At 40.9% G+C, this 20,921-nt stretch overlaps 1 protein-coding gene across 4 annotated transcripts in view; it reads right to left on the bottom strand.

Moving 5' to 3' along the window:
- zeb2b (zinc finger E-box binding homeobox 2b) overlaps positions 1-15,768 on the bottom strand; it is a 74,148-nt gene extending 58,380 nt beyond the window's left edge. For 2 of the 4 annotated variants that reach the window (XM_030772491.1, XM_030772492.1), the window contains exon 1: positions 15,678-15,768. In XM_030772491.1, coding sequence (XP_030628351.1) covers positions 15,678-15,750 — 73 coding nt within the window. In that variant the 5' untranslated portion in view covers positions 15,751-15,768. The remainder of the gene's footprint in view (positions 1-15,677) is intronic. The other 2 variants (XM_030772489.1, XM_030772490.1) reach the window with 1 other exon arrangement.
- Positions 15,769-20,921: the final 5,153 nt, after the last annotated feature.

Here is a 20,921-nt window from a genome sequence, read left to right as displayed (position 1 = left end):
GAGCATCATTTGTTTATATCAGTATATCTGTTGAAATGAGAAAGGGAAGGCCTAGAGAAAGCATTACTTTTTTTCCTTGGAATTCCTAGAGATGAGTTTAGAGCAATTCCACAACCAAGCAAAAGGCAGCAGCACCCTGTCACCCTTCTAAAAGGAAATACTAGTCTTTCAAAAACGAGCCGCCAGGGTACACACTCTCACAGCACAGCTTAAGCATTAGTCTCAACGGGCGTCGCTGAGAGGAAAAAAAAAAAGGGGGGGGGGGGTAAAAAAATTGAAACAAATGCCAGCAGCAGAGCAGCTTCAATATTTTGCAAACATTTTCACCTGCGTGCTGGGAATGCGACTGCTGACGGACTGGATGGCAATCGCGCGTTTGCAGTGTCTCCACGGCGCTCCTTTTATAAATTACCTCATCAGAGTCTGAAATTAACACCGATTCTTGCAGGCAATTTCTCAATTTCCAATGCTAATTATGTTTTTTTTCCCGTTTTTTTTTCTCTCTCTCTCTCTCACACACACACACTCTCTCTCTTTACTTTTAAATTCTGTACCACCTGTTTAGACGAATACATCTTAGACAGGCACAGCCCCATTTAATCACAATTTTAATTAAGCGGCATGTAAATGTGAAAAAGAGGCAATTATAATTCCGATGAATGATGAGTTTTCCACATTAAATTGTTTTGTTTCTTCGCGATGTTGATTGCATAAATACAGACAGAGAACAATTTTTATCTACTATAATTTCCTAATTGTTTTTTTCCCCTCCTCTCCTTCCCCTCCCCAACACACACACACACAAAAGTCTTGGATTGACTGACTTCATCTGTTGGTAAATTGTTTAATTTTGGTGACCCTATAATAGCCAAAGCCACTGCTGCATTTGTCAACAAACCCCTGGACATCAGGATAGAGATAGGGGGAGAGGAGAGGAGAGGAGAGGAGAGGAGAGGAGAGGAGGGACGCCCTTAATAGCAACAGGCCTCAGCTTTATGTATAAACTTCTCCATTATCAAACGCAGTACAAATTGTTTCATGAGATTTTATACGTGTCTCTCCCTGGCAATAAACTACAAAAAAGCATCTTTCTCCGTCCCAACCTTAAGCAACTCTTTTACAAAATGAAAGTCACTATCCCCCCAGCCCCCGTTTTACTGTTGAGCTTCTTAGTGGCAAATAAAAAGGGGGCAGCTGGGTAGAGCAGGAGTAGAGCTATAATCTTTACAGGCTTGTGAAAATATCAGTGGATGTGAAGAATAGTCCCGCTCTAGTCCTGTTTAGACTTTACAGGTTCTCTTCCCAGAGAGATCACTCTCATATCTCAACACCACACACACTCACACACCATACTAACCCACACACTAAAAAATCAATCAATCAATCAATAAATAAATCCAGAGCTGTAAGCCTCGCTTGGTCTTCTTACGATTTGTCCCTGATTCATATGGCATATGACAACCAAATATATCCATATCCCATCATTATTTCTATGAATAACCTCCAAATTATACATAAACTCATTTAGAATGTTTTACACAATGTTATAATGTTTTATATCTGTCCTACCAATGTGCTGGATGAGTTGTACGTTTATTATGGTGCCAGGCCAAATGTTTCTGAACTTAAAATGGTTTATGCAGACACGATCTATCCATCAGAAGTTTAACCAAATCTTTCATCAACCAAAGTTTAGGTATCAAGACAAAAAAAAAAAAAAAAAAAAAAAAAAAAAAAAAGAAAGAAAAAAGGAGAGAGACTTGGGCATTAGAGACAGAAGCACTTTGGCCCATCCCCCATGGTCAGGACTGACACTTTGATAAATCAGTATTTGATATTGCTAGGGACTGGAATTAGGAATAAAAGTTCATTAAATAATAATAAAAGTTCAATAGAGATATGAAGTCCCTAACCTCCCCTGTCGACAAACGACCCAGACAAACATATCTCCTCACAGCAAAACTCTTCCCATGGCTAAAAAGTATGTGTGTGTGTGTGTGTGTGTGTGTGTGTGTGTGTGAGAGAGAGAGAGAGAGAGTACAGGGAGGCTCTGTGGATGAGCCAGGGTCTAAGCAGTAGCTAAAACCAAATTTTCTTTTCTGTTGATGAAGATGGATTAGTATGAGGTTGAAATATGCTTTTCAGCGAGCGTTTGTGCATTTATAAAGACGGTTAAGAGAGGACTTTGGAGAGGCGTATGTCATTTCAGAATCGACAGGACGATAATACACTTTCCACAAGACCACAAACTAGAACTAAGAAAGGAAACAAAAAACCCAAGCAGTCTCCCTACAGGAAAATCCAATCAAAGCAACACAAGCCACCAGAAAGTTCTGAGAACACCACCAAACCAAAGCCAAAAGAAAAAAAAATCAGATACATTCAATTAAACAAAAACAGATACCTCTGACTCTACCACTTTATGAAAACCAGAAGAGACAGCCCCCCAAAAAAAAAAGAAGAAAAAAAACTTGTGGGATGTATGAATTCATATTTTCACATTTAAAAGAAGAGTCTGAGAGGGGACCTCGGTGCCTGGATATTAGCCATGATGGCTTGGAATAAACAGAGCATTAAAGCCTGCAGAAGTGTGACAAGGCCAATATGCGCACAGACAATAGCAGTCAGGCAATGCCCCCCACCCAACACCCCCCCCTCCTGCCTTTGTTCCCAGCTTAACAAAACTCTGCCGTCACACCATTTTACCTCAATACTGCCTGTCCACAGACATCAACCTGTCAGACAGTGCCTGTCACATATAACAGAGAGAGAGAGACACACACACATACACACAGAGAGAGAGAAAGAGAGAGAGAGAGAGAGAGAGAGAGAGAGAGAGAGAGAGAGAGAGAGATGGATGGATGGATAGACAGAGAGACAGATAAACAGATGAAAGTTAGTCTGAACCAAGACCTTTAAAATCCTTTTCAACACCAAAATTCTTCCATTCCCACACCTGAATGTGCAATTGAAACCACAGACTTGTAAATGCTTAAGAAAGCAGTGATATTCACCCACATGTAGCCCACAGGGCCTCCATGTAATGGAAAACATTGTAAAGAGGCTTCACCAATTTCCCTGAACGTTATTCGGGAGGGATTTCCAGTGTTTTACAGTGAAAATTCACTGGCTTTTGTATTTTGCCAGACAGAATTGGAGCAGCCAGTAGCCGCTAAAAGTTTCAGCTCATGAGGACTTGTGTTGAATGAGAAAGCTGTACAGCAGTGGAATCTGCTCACCCAGATAACAGCGGCATATTTGTGTGTTGGCTGCCAGCTCCGCTCATCTTTAATTTGGTCAATCTGGGCTGATGAAGATGTAAGGCTCAGAGAGTTAAACATTAGGTCGATATCAAATGTGACCTACACAGACAAACCAAAGTTGATGGGGCAGTGTATGTTTGTTTCTGTGTTTGAGTGTGTGTGCGTGTGTGTGTGAGTGGGTGTGTATCAGAGAGAGAGAGAGAGAGCACAGAAAGCCAGACGTTCAATATCTGGCCTCACTGTTGCTGAGTGGTTTAGACCTATAGCCGTATCATCCATGCACTGAACTGATTTTGTCATGTCAATAACACACAGGGCGGGTGGGGGGGGGGGGGGGGGGGGGCGGACTGGGTGAACAGAGAGAGTCACGCAAGCATGCACACCCACCGCACACTCATTCCCAAAACCTGGACAAAGGAAACTAATTACACACGCGCACACACACTTGCACACACATCTTGTGTCCTGCTAAAACACGCAGACTTTAATCTTTACTGTAACCTTGATACATACATTCTCTGCTGAACCTGGCTCTTTAATGTCAAACCATGTCCACAGCTTTAATGATCAACGCAAAAAAAGAAGACTGAGAAGCAGAGAGAGAAAGAGAGAGAGAACGAGTTCTCTGTCCTGGCTGCAATGCTAACTTTGCGCCTATTACCCCAGTGACCCTGCTAGCTCAGGGGAGGTGTGTGTGTGTATGTGTGTGTGTGTGTGTGTGTGTGTGTGTGTGTATGCGTGTGTGTGTATGTATGGGAGGGTTCCCTCAGATGTCTCTGCCCGGGCAGCGTCATGTCAGCTCGGTGCTCTGACTCTGTGTGTGTGTGTGTGTGTGTGTGTGCGCATGTGCGTGTGTTTGTGTGAATGCTGGCTGTCTCTCTCATTGCTGCTCTCTCCCTCTCCACCCCTCCTCCCCCTTGTCCCCCTGCCCCTGTCAGGATCAGGCCTGCCAATTCCCGCTTGAAGCTTGACTGCACTGATTTGATGCAAAATACCTCGGGGGGGGGGAGAGAGAGAAAGAGAAGGCCCTGAAACTGATGAACAGTTATGTCAAGTTGATTTTGCACCGTTGGGAAAAGGTAACCTCTGCATTTGAGAGAAAAAAAAGAAAAAAGAAAGAAAAAAAAAACGACAACGACAACAACAACAAGGTTAAAGAGAGCTTGGCGAGCTTTTGCACGTATAATCGCATTGGTCTTTTTCTTCGTCCTACTAAACATCCCACTGATATTGTAACTGTCAGTGTGAGTACTAATTGCAGACGTGCCCGACTGCCGTTATAATAAAATCGGAGGCAAGGCGGACGTTGGCTCTTGCAGGCTCATTTGCCAGGGAGACCGCTGGAAAGGTAGCATAAATGAATATTTCAGCACTTTAATTACTTACAAGTACTTATTTCTGCCAGTCATGCAATAAGTGTTACTCAAACTAATTACTAAAAAGTAACATTTGAGATTCTCTGATTGCAGTCTTGGAGGGAATTCTGGATGATGAGGTATAAAAATCCAAGAGTAACATAATTTTTTTTGAGTGTCAATAGAAGAGAGGGGGAAAAAAAAGCAGAACAGAGAAAAAGAGAGAGAGGAGAAACCCTTTCGTGGAAATATATAGATTTGGTTATCCGGTCTTATCACCTGTCATTTGCATAAAAGCCACTGAGAAAATTGAGAGACGATTTCCCCCACCTACGTGCTCTCTGACAAAGTCGTGGAGCGTTCAGGTGTACCAAGCGTGAAGAGCAATTTGATTAATCCTTAATTCACAAGACTAAGTACCTGCTCCACATTATCGCTAGCGTGGACGCCGTCTACCACGTAGCTACGTTAGTCCATCAAATCCAGTTCACCAGGGCTAACATTTCTCTTTCACATCTAAAGTGTTTCACCTCACTAACGCAGCTCAAAGAAACATCTAAACACCAGTACAACCCCACAGACCTGAACTTACAGTCAGCGATGAGTGAGTAAAAGGGAAAGAGAGAGAAGGAGAGTTAGCTTTGATGGAAACGCTAATTGTTATACTCCCAAGCTGTAAGAATAACAAAGAGATAGTGGATTTATCTGAAGAATGTTGGAAGGAGACAGGAGGCAGATGAACATGAGTAAAGGCTGGAAAGCTTTGGGGAGGTGTGGGGAGTGAGGAATCTATGTTCAAACAGGAGGGGGACAATTTGGGCCTGAGGGAAGACAGAACAGAGTCAGGGCAGGTGAATGTGTGGGCATCAGGGGCTGTGTGTGTGTGTGTGTGTGTCTGGGAAAGGCTGAGGACAGGCTGTCTGTATGATTAAGGTTGTGCTACCTGAGGAGGTGTTTGTTTGACATTTGTGTGTGACAGCGCGGAGACAAGAGCTGTTCCGGCGAGTTCCATCTGCAGTCAAAAGCGATTAGAGCTACAGCTAAAGCTCTCCCACTTCACATCAGCCCAGACCTGTTCACATACACACACACACACACACACACACACACACTGCCCTCACACATGCCCTGCTCTGCCACACAAAGAGTGTGTGTGTGTGTGTGTGTGTGTGTGTGTGTGCGTGCATATGCATACAGAAGCATTCTCTCTCTCTCTCTCTCGCTCTCTCTCTCTCTCTCACTCACTTTTTCTCTGTCTCTCCTTGACTCACTTTTACCTTAAGGTTAAAAGCATGTTTGAATAACAAGGCAAACTGCAATTTCAACAATTTCCTCCGTTGTCTGTAATGTTCTGTTACAAGCACATTTGATCAGCTATAAAAGCATAAAAGTCACTAACATACGGAGCAGAAAATGTCAAAATCTCAGCTGTAATATACCTAAATTATTTTTTTTTCTTGTTACATTCAAGCAAACCACAGAAAAAAAATCAACTAGACTTGCCATTTTTTGCAGTAAATCTCATCCCATTCTCTTTATATCTTTGATTATAGCTTAACAAAATATAAAAAGAAGTATAATAAAAACAGTTACAGATCAATTAACAGTAACAGTTTTTATGAATTACTGCGTAGTGATGAGAGTGTTAGAGGCAGGAGTGGCAGGGGGTGCAGTCATTTTTTGAAGGAGAGCCACGTTCTCACGTCATCATACCTTAATCCGACAATCTGTTATTGACTGCTCCCATGGGTCTCTGACCTTGCCCGGAGTGCTCTTCCACCCAACAATCAAACATATATCAAAGTATGTGTGTGTGTGTGTCTGTGTGTGTGTGTGTGCGCGCGTGTGCATGGTGTGTTCAGGTTCTTTTCTGAAACGCATTCGGCAACTTTAAACAGATCAAACTGTGGTCTGCTTTCAACACTTTTTTTTGTTTGTTTGTTTCTTTCCCTATACATATGGGTGACAAGTTTGCAGATGTGCTGAAAAAAAAAAAAAAAAAGCCATGAGAAACCCAGTGGATTCACACCCATATAGAACCATACCGCCTCTTTTCACAGTTCCTAACTGTAATTAGTAACAACGCCCAACTGAATCATAGTCTCCTTTCTTTGCAGCTCATCCAACAGCCATTTAAATAGGGGTTTGTTGTGCTTTGTGTGTAGTTTGTGTAGTTTCTTGGCCTCCCAGCTCTGGAGCTAGCAGCGCTAGATTTGTTTGTTACCAGTGGCACCATTATTTCTGTAGTCAGAGACACACTCATTACTGACCTTGCTGTACGCACGCTGAGGGGGAAACTGAAGCAGTAAAGCCATATGCCAGAACAGTGCTTTCTCACAACACACACATGCGTGCACGCACACACACACACAGAAGAAAAGAATGAGAGCAAGCAATTCCAATCACCTTTAAAAAAATGTAAAATTAAAATTGTGATCTTTCTCTCTCTCTCTCTCTCTCTCTCTCTCTCTCTGTCTTTTTGGTTTTCGACTGCTTTCTTCCAGCAGAACTAGGACAGCACATGCAAAACAGAGCAGTTCACGCACACAAACCATCCAATGAGTCCCAACATGTGCAAATATATACAATCTAACCTGAGAAAGCTCAACATGTGTACAGTTATGACACATGAATGTTTGCACCTGCATAACTGATGTGTACGACACAGTCACACCTACAGGCTGACACCAGAGGAATTTTCTTTTCCCGTCACATTCATAAACAAAACAATTGAAACACACTCAGACAGAATGAATTATTTGCATGCGTTTCCACAAGAAAACAACAGAAACTATGCCTGATATTTCAAAAACAGGGAATAAAGCTCTTTTTCAGACAAATGCGTAAAACACAGCAGATTAGTATTAGATGGTGAAAAACTGAGACATTAGGTTTAATATTTGTATCTTCAGTGACGGAGCGGTCTTTGTGTGGACTTCATCCTGCTGGATGTGAGCACATCCTGGGAATAAGGGAGAGAGCGGAGAGAAGGTGAGTGTGTGAACGCTGAGTTGTAGTGACACGAGACGCAGCACAGGCCAACGTGAACATACAGCGAGGGGAAATATGACGACCTGTCAAATCGTAAGCGTCCACTGACACTCAGACTTAGCGTCTGAAACACGCCTAAGCTTCCGCTACGAACGATCTTAATTCTCTCACTTCTCAGTCAATCACCCCGTCTCTTGCTGTCGTACGTGGCCAACTCTCTCACTCACACGACCCGGCCTTCCGACGGAAAACGAGTGCGATACCGTCGCCTGACAGAAAACAGAGGTTATAGCTTATTGCACGGGCCAAGCTCTCATTGAACTGTAGCTTTACCCTACTGATGATGCCTTTGGAACAGTTAAAAGAAAAAAAAAACCCAGATAGCTATGCGTGGGATAGCCGCTGATCAGTATGATCAAAAGCAGGATCTGGGCAGGCCATCTGCGGAGTGTGGAAAGACTTGGTTTTGACTTTGTGGTTATTAAGGAAGAGGTCATCTGTATGGCTCAGTGAATCAGACTTCGGAGTCTGTCACAGCTGATGACGTAAAAGACTCCACACCCCTAGTGACATTCTGTGGGCTGCTTACTCTAGTGACAGATGTAAGTAGTACACAAACAGGGGGAGAGAGAGCAAGAGAGAGAGAGAGAGAGAGAGAGAGAGAGAGAGAGAGAGAGAGAGAGAGAGAGAGAGGAAAGCAATAATACATGCTACTGAGAAGAAAAGATTTCGCTGTTGTAAAGAAGACATTCGGTACAAAGTCTCTGAGGAATTCATCTAAACCTTTCCAACTGTTCCTATGTATATTGTTTTTTTTTGTTTGTTTGTTTTTTTTTTATTTTTATTTGTTGTTATTTTGGAACAAATCACAAGGGAACAGTGTAAACACGTACATGTCAGCCTGTTCGCTCTCAGCATGTGAAGAATATACATAACTCTCCGGACATCAGACGAAAAAAAAAAAAAAAAAAACTTTTAACTTCTGAAGCATTAATTAACCTCTCTTACATAGAATGCTGAGGCCACAGTGTGAGGAAAAGGTAAGAGCGACACGCAGGGTGATAAGAACAGTCTGGGGCCCCACTCTGTCTTTCTCTCTCTCTCTCTCTCTCTCTCTCTCTGTCCCTCTGTGTGTGTGTGTGCGTCCACAAAGAGTTAACTAGGCTCCCCTGGCATCTGCTCATGTGTTAATATCATGCCTGCCCAGTTAAGAGTTAGTCCTGCTTCTCTCAGAACAAAAGACTCCTTCTGCAAACAGACGGCCTCTTTCCCCTGTGTCCAAAGGTGTTTGCTGAAGTAAAGCTGCCTAAATCCTGCCCGGTCTGCCAGGGGGAAGGTGTACCGATAATCCTTTTTCTTAACCAAAAAAAAAAAAAAAAGAAAAGAAAAGTTGGGGGGGGGGGGGCGGGGGTCTGGAATTCCCATCACATGATGTAGTCAAGGATGAGGCATCTCCTTCTATTGCCTGCAAAGGGATTTGCATACTCCATTCTATACAACCAGTGAACAAAAGAACGCAGACAAAAATCTCACACAATTAAGATATTTATACATCCACTTTCACAGCATACGTGTTTCACCTTAGCAGACAGCTAAGCCTGAAAATGGATTGACATAAAATCTGTAATCAAACACTGCAGTGAACTAAAGTTATAATTATTTTGACCTGATTTAAACACCATTGTAACAGCACATAGCGACATGAATCCTTATGAATTTGAAGCATTCCCGATAAAATTATGAAGTATGATAAGTTTCACACACACACACACACACACGCGCGCGCGCGCGCGCGTATCACGTACACGTTTACAGGGAACCCCTGATAGACAGCTGAAAGGCTTAAATCAAACGTTTCTATTAACAGTCAAGAGAGTGAGACTTGGGCATCCTTCACTCCTGTTAAAAAAAAGAAAAAAAAAGAAAAAAAAAACAATTGTGCCCACACCTGCTCCAAACTATTATAGCCTCCTTAAAGTCAAACCTGATTCCTCTTGGTCACTTCTTTTTTTTCTTAAGTGTGAGAGTGCGTGGCCATGAATAGTACAGGCATGCCATCTCGTAACACGATCCGCCTGTCAGGAGCGTAAGGGCAGTCAAGAGACGAAGCTATATAAGGGCCGTAACCAGGGAAGACCGACAAACACCCGCAAACACCTAAGTTATTTTTCTCACTACCCATCATCCTGCTTTCTTTCTTTCTTTCTTTCTTTCTTTCTTTCTTTCTTTCTTTCTTTCTTTCTTTCTTTCTGTCTTTTTTTCTTTCTTGCTTGCTTGCTTTCTTTTTTTCTGTCTTTCTCTCTCTCTTTTTTTCCTCTCTTGCACTCCTCTTTTTTCCCCCCCTTTTCATCTTGGTCTTTCTGATGCTGAATGCAAATGGAGACTGCTGGCAGTGAAAGGGCTGAATTGTGATTAAGAAAGAGGAGAAGAGCTGCTTTCTTTGTTCTCCCCTCGGGGGATGTTTACTAGGAGAGACACGCTGGATCAGATATGAAAGGCATTCAGGTCAGCATTGATGTGAGTGAAAGTGAAAATCATACCTTAGGCATTCCGAAGGCCCAAGTGTCAGAGGTTCAGAACACCCAGCCCTCTGCTGTGTGTGTTCTCCCCATCAGGGCCAAAACAGCTTCACAGGCAAAAGGGGAGGAAAGGAAAAAAAAGAAAGAAAGAAAATAATAAAATGGGGAAAAAAAATAAAATAAATAAATAAATAAATAAATAAAAAGTGTGGGAGATGGAGTGGTGGGGGTAGTTTCAAAAAAATCCTTAAATTATTTTAGGGAAGAAGAAGAGGAAAGTTTTGTTCTCGTTTGCAGTAGAAGTAGCGATTATTAATTAGTCTTTAGGTCAGACCGTAGACGGTTAAAAACAGTTTGGATTGTGTTAGTGTGGTTTCACTGTGGTTATGGAGGGGAAAAACTGTTATTAAAGGGCTTGATATTATCTTTCAATGCGACTGTTTTATTCAGATCATACAATTTCTTTGATACTCTTTTTTTTCATTCATTTGCTTTATTAAAGCAGGTTAAGGGTAGTGTTAGCGAAATATTCTACAGCTAACATCATGTGTCCCTGACCCCAGAGACAAGATGAATCTCCGACCGCGCCTTCTGTCTATAAAACTGTAACGCAACTCTCAATGCAGTTTTTTAGGAGAGGAAAAACAAATTACTTGTACTTGGTATAAAAATACATAATAACATGCTAGAGAGTAGAACACTTTAATAAGTGAACTGCGAGTGAATTTTTGAATCGTTTAGCTGTTTGTGGAAATCCCAGAATGCCATGGGACTTCGGTGGCGGTGAGGTTCCTGGTCATTATCTCACAGGTGCATATAATAATATCATAAAAACTCAAAATTCATAATCCGTCAGTGATGTCGCAGCACCGAGACCGATGATCTTCCATGAATCCCCGACAGATTAATGATGATGAAGATACACTTATTAAAATAATACAAAAATAAAGTGAAAAAAAGGGTTGACCACAAAAGTATCAAAAGAAAAAAAATCATAAAGTCCTACGTTGTTGTTGGAAATGGCTGCTGCATGTTAAAGAAAATGACTATTAACATTAAAACCAAACAGAAAGTCCAGTTATAACTGAGTTTCGCTCCTACATATTGCCTTTTTTCCCCAACACTTTCACATCCTGCAGGATGGAGATTACTTCTCTCTGGCACATTCTATCAGCAGTAATTATTTCACTTGCTTAAACAAAATAATCTGTCTCTAAACAGCGATGCGGGGTGAGTCTGATTTTATTTATTTATTTGTATTTATTTATTTATTTATTTTGGTGGGGGGGGGGGGGGGGGGGGGGGGGGGGTGGGGGTGGGGGTGGGGTACATGGCGGGGGGAAAGGGGCTATCAGGGAAGGTGTCTGCACGGCCTGTTCAGACAATCGCAGCCTTGTAAGAGAAGCGATGTGAATGGTACAGTGGTCACCCCAGCACCACTGACGTTATAAACATGTAAATGAAACACATTACGACAGACAATCAATTGTCTGTGAGGGCAGCAGACCTGGTATTCTCTAACACTCCCCCCCCCTCTAGTCCCCCCCACCACCACCACCAGCCCCGACAGCCACACAATCCTGCCTACCTTAGGGAGGGGACACCCGCAAAGGGGGGCATACACAGAAAGAGAGAGAGAGAGAGAGAGAGAGAGAGAGAGAAAGAGAGAGAGAGGAGGGGGGCTCTTTTCCTCCAATGCACCTTAAAATGTATAATAGAGACAGAGAATGTGTTTAGACTGGGAGGAATCTGCCATTGTTAAGGCTGAAAGACGGAGAGCAGCAGAAGAATGACTCTGTGCCCTCCTTTTCTACCTAAAGCCTGAATGCCCACAGATTCCACTATCAAATATAGGCCATTAGACTCAAGTCCATAAGCAACGCACAAGCAGGGTTTTTTTTTCCTCCTTAAATTATATAATCAATAGATCCTAGTGGGACCACGTGTTATTGAATGCCTTGGTGTTGACTGAAAATGAATAGGTCTTTGTGTTGCAGGAAACACGTAAAAACGTGCATTGTCAGAAAACTTCAGAATATACAACAAATAACACACACACACACACACACACACACAAAACACTGACTCAACATCTGTATTCTTCTGGCTGTTCAAATTTACGCTGTCAATATTTCATAAATCGCTTCTTTCAATAACTCTGACAATGATGCAATCATTCAGTACATCTGTGAGTAGAACAACAATCATGTGAGAGGTATGAAACGGAACAACTTTCCTTATGACTGATGATCTACACACACAAACTTGTACACACACACGCACGCTACACGAACACACACACACAAACACGCGCGCGCACGCACACACAAACACACACGCACACACAAGTCCCACACCCTGTCATTGCCACAGAGCATTTAATTACTAACCTTACTGACACACAAACAAATCTAACCTCATAAACACCCTAACAAAACACGAGATGCAGAGTGGAAAAAAAAAATTCCTTTTCCTAAGCCCTGGTTGACTAATCAACGTAAAAAGACGTGGTTCGTCGGCTCTTAGAGCAGCTGTACTAAGCAAAGAGCCAAAGCCCATGCCCTACCAGCTGGATGTGTCTGACAACACCTGGAGGGAAGAGAGTGCAACTAAACTGCACAGCTCCTTCTATCAGTTTCTCCGGCCCTGGCCTTGACCTCCCATTTATGGCCAGCCAGACACGCAGGTCAGCGCTAGCTTTCACCGAACGCTGCCATCACACATGTTATGAAATAAAGAGGTTAAAGTATACACCAAATGACAGCATTTCACACACAGCTGTGCTATCGGCAAGCAGAGGACATGCAAACATACACTCCTGACACGGGCCGGGACGTTGTTTGAACAACAACTTTGATTTCATATTAGTTTCACATAAATACAGAAGAATCAAAAAAGTGTAAACGGGAACTTTTTGAAAGAATGGTACATCTGTCCTATACCTAGTTAAAAGTTAATGTGGTCATATGAAGAGTTATCAACATGACTCAAAAGTACAGTATGCATTTTTTTTCTTTTTAGTCCCCATCAACAAAATGAATGGATCTGGTCTTGTAGCATTTACCCTACAACCAACTATAAATATTAGATGAGATTAAGGACACGGACTAAAAAAATCTCTTTGTTCATTGGGATAATCCAATAAGAGTGGTCTGTTGAGGATACATAAAGTTTGGTGGTGAGATCCACTACAAGCTATTGCCTTGTTTGTTTAGGGGAGGGGAAAATAAAAAAAAAGGCTTGCAAAAACACAAGACATTTTATACCTCCCGATGAATAATTATCAATAATGAGCTAGTGCACACATCAATATTTAATTATGCTTCAGTTTTGAAAAAATATATATATTTATTCTATATTCTGCTAAATAGTCGCCGTCTCCAAAATTATGTCAGAACGTCCCTAATAATTTCCACATGTTTTATGTGACAGTTTCTTTGAAACCAGAAACCAGTTTCTGACTACTTTTATTTTATTTTGATCCAGAGAGAATTTCAGTGTCACTTTGATATGTATTATAACATGTAATGTTAGGAGTCAAGACACAAGCCCAGCTTTGCCATCTTTCCATGAATTGAGAAGAGAAGAAATATCCACTCTGCTCAGTTAAACCAACGCACTCCCCAAGGAATAGCTACAACATGCTTCGTTCGTTTGACAACTGAAAAAAAAAAAAACAAAAAAAAAAAACTAAAAGAGGTGATCTGCCTTGTGTGTAATAAGAGCCGTTCAAAATGATGTGGTTTGTTATTGTCATTTCAGCGACCTCGTTTTGAATTGAAATTCTGACATCCCGAAAGGGTAGATTAGTGTCAACAATTCATTCTCAAACAGACTAAACACTGAGGTAAAGAAAAAATATAGGGGGGTATATTTAATCAAACGCATATTCGCTACTTTACGCCTGTCAAAGTGACTGTATTATTGATTGATCATTATTTTACACGAATCATTTCTTTGAGGCAGTTGGTAACAATTGAAACTCGAGACACACAGGAAAAAAATAGGAATGTTTATCTATCGTGTTTCATTTCCCTCTTAAAAAGCCATGCCACACTCAGTTAACACGGGCTTCTTCGCTGCAACCTTTTGTCATTGCAACAGCAACGTGCTTGAAGCTACTTGTAAGCTGAAAAGACCCTCAACTACTCACATTGATTTTTTCCAGATCAATACACAACATTTAATAAAGAACAGAAAGCAAAGCTCAAAAAAGACGAAGGAATATGACATTTATTTCGAAATGTGACTGGGAAAAAGAGAGCTTCATAGCTGGACCCAGTGAATACGTTTCTAGGGTACTTAATCCCCGTGAAACAACAGAATTAAGACTAAACATACAGGGACAGAACTGCGAAGCATTCCCGCGGCAGGGCTAAAAGAGCAGCAGCAGGCGATCCTATATTATCACTCAATTTGTAACATAATTTACTCTGAAGATCGGCAACTTTTGTTTATGTGCCATCATGTGCTGTGTACAGAGACTTTATACAATTTACAAAAGAAAGAAACAATCGACCGTTACCCCTGAGAATGCTCTCCCAGTCATCTCTCAAAATGACTCAAATTCTCCAGTGAAAAAACGTCCAGTCCATCCACAAACATTACTAAACATACACTAAGAGGGACGCCAACTAATCTTAAAATAGCCATTAAAAACATAACAGTGTTTGACAATATACGTATATCAAATTCAAAAATACCTTTCTGTACACTTAAACAACAACTATGGACAACACTGTGACCTAGTATACAAAACAATTAACGTACGACTAATTGTCTATTTGTTTTCTTACAACTCGACGCAAATCCACCACAACTTGTATTATCGCCATTGCACTTGTGTGTCATTCTCTGCCACACACTGCACCAGGGTGAGCAAACGGTCGTCTCAGCGAGGAGAGACTCCAAAAAGTAACATGACCCGAAAAGACAACGAGCAACGCGCCAACATATTTGTAATTAAAACATATTCACACAAATGAATGAAAATAATGTCAGGGTGAACTTCTTTCATGCTCTCTGTGAAATATGTCGTTTGGAAGGTACCACAGAAAGAACATCTTTAAGTCTGTCAGCTACTTTTCGCAAGCGAATTTAAATAACATTCTAAAGAATCCACAGGTACTTTTAATGTGCACGTCAAAATCGACGTGCGCCTTTGCCCGTATAACGGTTTTTGTCTAGTGGGAAATAAGACGGCAGCTGAGACAGAGGAAAACTTTCCAACATTCCTCCCGTTCTCATACGGTCTTTTCGGTTACAACTGTCTTCAACTTATTAAACTTCCGTCTACACACAACGGAGTGAACAACAACAAAATTCGTAATATTACAAGGGAATCGTTCTGTGACTGTCTCGTTTGTTTACTACACAGACTTCCATTTCGCCCTGTTTCCCTACTTCTAGCTCTCCGTTCCCAGGGAGGCGAAAAAAGCATGCGATAGGCGACCCTTAGCCAACCCCCCCTATCCTGAACCTCAGTGACAACATTACAATTCAACATTCGCCAATTTGTCTCTGTCAAGATACTTTTTAGCTTTTCTTACCGTTTTTCCTTCTTGGGTTGGCTTGTTTTCGCCTCTTACACCTGGGGCCGTCCGCCATCATCTCCTGCTTCATTGATAAGAGTGGATCAGATGGCAGTTCGCATGGGCTCGACTCCTTGAATCAGCAACACGCAGGCTCAATATCTAACAACCAAACACAGCAACAATGTGACCACTGCGAGCTCCCATTTAAACACCAGGCGCCAATTCTAATATTATAGAAAAGTCACGTAAAAACACAATGAAAGATTAAAATCAAGACCGTTCGCGATTGCGAAAATAGCCAGTTTCAGTGAGCACTTGATCTTTTGATTCAGCTGATCAGGGTGGAAGGCGTAAGTGAAAAGAGCCTAAGACAACGGGAGAGAACGCAGAGGGGGAGACAGAGAATTGCACCTTCAATGTGAGTCATAATTCACTGTGTCTGCCTATGGGGGAAAGACAGTGTTTTACAACGTTTAATTTAAATATGACACGTCTTTGTGTGTTTTAAACTCACTTTGAACACTGACATATTAAATCTGTAAGAACTCACGCAAATAGCGTGTACGTCTTGTGCTGATAACAGTAAAATAGTGACTGCTGTTGACGTTATGTATGAAGCCAGTTAAAATTGTTAACAGATGCAAATTAAAGCAAGAACAAATCACATAGATTCATTTGCATATTGTTGTATTATTCTGTTTAAAATGTGATTCTTTCGGTTTTAACACGGATTTTGGTGATTCTCGCATATTTTTAATAACAGTTTTCAGCTGTGCTAGATGTGTTAGATGTAAATCAGTTTGAAGTGACACAGTGACTCTTTCACATGAAAATGTTAAAAATACACTTTTAGGTGGTCATTTGGTGTAATTCAAGTAAACACGTTAATTAGTCAAATATGCAAATTAGTTTAACTAATCATATTTTCCAGACTTTAAATTCTGTCAAATAACTTAAAATCTGTCAAATATTCTAATGTTCCTAAATAATATTAACTATAATTAAACCACACAAAAATAGTAAATATTTGTTCTCCTCGCTTATATTTTTTCCCTTTTTTATCATGCGAGTGCCCTTCCTCGTGATATATGCAAAGGTTACAGAAGGTACACTATCCTCGACTGAAACATACCATAAACTTTCGCCGTTTTTTCCACGTTGTTCGTCTGCAATACCTATAACCGTCAAATTTCTGTGCTGCAAATGAGTCTGAATGTCATTACAGACGTAGTGTAAATATTCCATCTAGGATTTATCTTATTGTGTTGACTTGGCTCGAGCCCTTCTGCGATTGCATTACAATGGGAAGCGAGCCATGTCTGGAAAAACAAATACAAATGTTCAAGATACCACGTAGGCTACGACATGATCTCATAAAAAGTGAATAAAATAGTGTCCTGGGATCCGATCGTGAAAAATGTAGCAATAAGGGTATGAAAGTATTATAAATCAAAATCTAGATTATTCTTTTGGAAAAATAAAATTACCGAATTCAGGTTTTATCAAATAAGAACATTTATTACTGTAGCTTCATTAAAATCCAGAGTTCAGTGAAACAGAACGCAGTGCCATGTAACTAACTCTAAATATCTGTTTTGAAAAGTAAATTTGATATCTTGAAACACGACGAAAAACAGACTATGTTTGTTTCTCTTTGCGTGCTGATCGAAGTTGAGCTTACAAAATGTTAGAGTTGCATCTACAGGAACGCAGTCGGCAACTATACTTTCATTCAGAGGAACGCGCACCTCTCACCTGCGCAGGTAGACCAAGTTAGTTGCAACACGCTGTTTGATTTTTTTCCCTCACATATTGACTACAACAAGTTATAAATCACAGACCGTTAATAGGTCGTTACCTGTTATGAAAAAGGTATTAAACAAGTATTATAAACAAATAACACCTACCTGGTTGTTTATGTCACTGTTTTGTCGAGTAGTTCGGTAGAAGAGTACCAGACAACAGCGGCGGCAATTTGGAACGAACGGGATCCCTGCGAAATGATAGTAAGCCTTGGAAATAGATGGAGGAGGGACCGTTATTCCTGCTGAGCAGGTTAGAACTGATCTCTTTCAGCCTCTCCAGGAAACAAACCTGGGGACGGACTGACGTGTTACGCCTCTTCTAATGACATTTTTTTCCCTTTTTCTTTCTGTAATACAGCGAGACCCTGAAACACACGCCACCTATCTTCACGGGGAGGGATAATTGAGGAACACCAAACGTGAGCATCTTCTGAGAAACGTGAGATTTTTTTCCCATCCGCCTCCTGCATTATGATCCATTAGGAATAAGTGGAGTCGAATTACCTTGCTGAAGAAATAATATGGAAAAAAGTTGTACCTGCTTCATTTAGCTAATCCAAATCTCCGACAACAATGACTTCCAAAAATATATTTAAGAGAGAAACTGACCCGCACAAACAGATATCAGTTTTCTGGAGAAACCTTCTTTTGCAGGTTTTATGTATGAATACATTTCATCCATATGTGTTCAGTTCTTTAGCCGTCTGTTCTGCTGTCCGGAAAGGAGTTCATTTTAATAAAGCGACTGTTTAGAATCTGTGTCGACAGTTTCACGCAAAAGGTCGGGTCACTCGCAGTGGTGCTCTCTCCTCCACTGTTTCCCTCTCTTTCCCTTGGATGAAAGTGAAGGAGCGGGCCAGGTAACAGGTGTGACAGGTAAGGTGTCATTAGGTCATACAGGATGTTTTACAAAAAATCCTGAAAACTCCTCGGCACTTTAACACACATTTTAATACCTAATTCATCGTAAAATATGAATTTTTGACCCTCTTAAGCATTTGAACGCTGTGAACTGTCTGATTTACAAGTTGAAGGGCGTGGTTGCAGCTTCAGTTGATTTCACTCTGTTTAACAAATGTGAGTGTGTGTGTGTGTGTGTGTGTGTGTGTGTGTGTGTGTGTGTGTGTGTGTGTGTGTGTGTGTGTGTGTGATCTGTTTGCTCCAGCTGAAGCTATACTGCAGCTACTCTGAACATGCAGAGCTGGGAAGGGAAGCCCCACCTTTGAAAGGCTGTGATTGGATATGTAAATAAAGTATTATTTCTCCTCTCTCTTCATGCAGTTATCTACTGTATGGATAATTAAATCATCAATCAAGGGGCAGGGCTATTTGATGCCTTTGTTCAAAGCCAATCAGATTGAGGCAGAGTAGGACGCACAGAGGGAGGTAAGGTGTTCAACATCTGGAATTAAGAAATGTAGTCATAGCGATAGCCGCTCGTGAGACCAGATCCCACGGGACAAGTTGTTTTTTTTTTCCAAATTCCCAAATTCGTCGGCCAATCAGGTATGTTATAATAATAATAATAATAATAATAATAATAATAATAATAATAATAATAATAGTTGTTGTTGTTGTTGTATATTTGACGTTGACATCATAATTTAGAATTTTATTAAAATCATAATTTTTATGTGAATACTTGTGATACTTGTGCTTTCTGCCTGTGTTGACTAAGTTGCTGAGCGAGTTACGGACTCTGCCCTTGTGCATATAAACACACACACGCACGCACACACACACACACACAGATCGTCTCTGGTTCTCTATGGAACGCTGTGTGAATCGAAGGATCCCGTCTCGCTCTGCGTCTCATGCGGGTGAGTGTCTCTGCTCAGGCATGTACCGCAACTGTTGGAGAGTTATGGTCCAGTCCTCCTATGTCTGGACACTGTCAACAAAGTAACTTTGCGATAAGACGGTTGGAGAAAGTAAAAATGCATTCTCTCAGCTTTTCAAATGTTTTTTCATCGCTGAGTAGTACACTATAGTACATTTAGACTTTTCTGTTGCGTACCGATCAAGCGCGACTCCTCTCTCTCTCTCTCTCTCTCTCTCTCTCTCTCTCTCTCTCTCTCTCTCTCTCTCTCTCTCTCTGTTTTTTTTCTTTTTTTTCGCGCCCAGTGCGTCCGCGCCATACAGGGGAGAGACTAGTAATTGTCGACTGCTATGCTGTGCATTCTGCGCTGCGGTTATCGCCTCATTCATCGTCGCATTCACTGACAAGCCCGCTATTTGTTTGAATATTATATATGGCGTGAAATGCGATTACTGCTCGTACTCAACTTGTGACGAGACCCAGAGGTTAACATATACGTGTTTAATTTCATTGAGAAAACAGCACACTCTCTTTTATGTTTTCTCTCCGCCGTTTTCTTCCTCTTTTTTAATGATTTTTTGTAAACATGTTGGCCGTAAGCTTTGTTGTCGCCTTCAGATAAGAAATAGTGCGTTCGAGATCTCACAATACATTTTATGTGGCACATAGTTGACTCTGCATTTGACAAGAATCCATCAATAATATTCATAATTTTCATGATAACAGTGTAATTTTTTTTTAAGAAAATGAAAACAAACCTTACATTTGAAAATTAATGGACTTTTTTTTTATATATACAAATAATCGAATCAAATGTATTCTGCCTTCATGAACTGAGACATTAATTTGATTTATTACTCTTATCAGATAATAACATATAAAAAAAAATTACAGAAATGTTGTATTGATTTACCAATTATTTACCAATTTGGTGCTTAATTTTGCTGTATTTGGTGATAATCACTATTTGTAAAGATAGCCACAGAATTGAAAATGAACATACACACCGACCATGTCAAAATAAGACAGTTTCATTCCATAAAATGATAAAAGCCTTTTTTCATATTTTATTTAATTACCCTATATTTTGGGGGGAAAGTCTCTTTAATAATGTGCTACTACATTTTTATGAGATTCTTTAATAACACTCATTGCTTAACAGAACAGCCAAAACATTTCTCTAGGATGTAATATTAGACCCATATAATAAAACTGCTTTTCCAGGGTGACCCTGTTTTTGGCATCTAGACATACATCTTAGCTCTGAGCTTAAAAGACAGTGGACACCCTATAATGAAGATCTGTCAAGTTCAAACAAATATCATCTCCTCAGAGACTTTTCTGTCTTTTTTTCCTCTTCTTCAGGACACAGTGTACAGTTTTCTTTAATGTGCATTTCCACAGCATTTGTTTCCTGTGAGTGTAAACTGTAGTCATGTTAGTGTATGAGGATTTAGTAAATAATGTGTAAAGTGAGGGGTCTGGTGTTGTGTGCTGTACTATGTGAGGAGTGTAACGAGTCTTTCTTGCATCTGCTTGTGGTCCACTCCCGTGGAAGGAGCTCTCGTTGGACCTGTGTTGGCCTGGACTCTGGCAGGAGAGAGGAAGTCGAATGTGAGATGAGTCCCTGGAAAT

The sequence above is a fragment of the Chanos chanos genome, chromosome 4 (genome assembly GCF_902362185.1).
Source record: "Chanos chanos chromosome 4, fChaCha1.1, whole genome shotgun sequence".
Classification (NCBI taxonomy): Eukaryota; Metazoa; Chordata; class Actinopteri; order Gonorynchiformes; family Chanidae; genus Chanos; species Chanos chanos.
The sequence above is the reverse complement of the archived record's forward strand: the minus strand, read 5'-3'. Positions and strand labels throughout refer to the sequence as shown.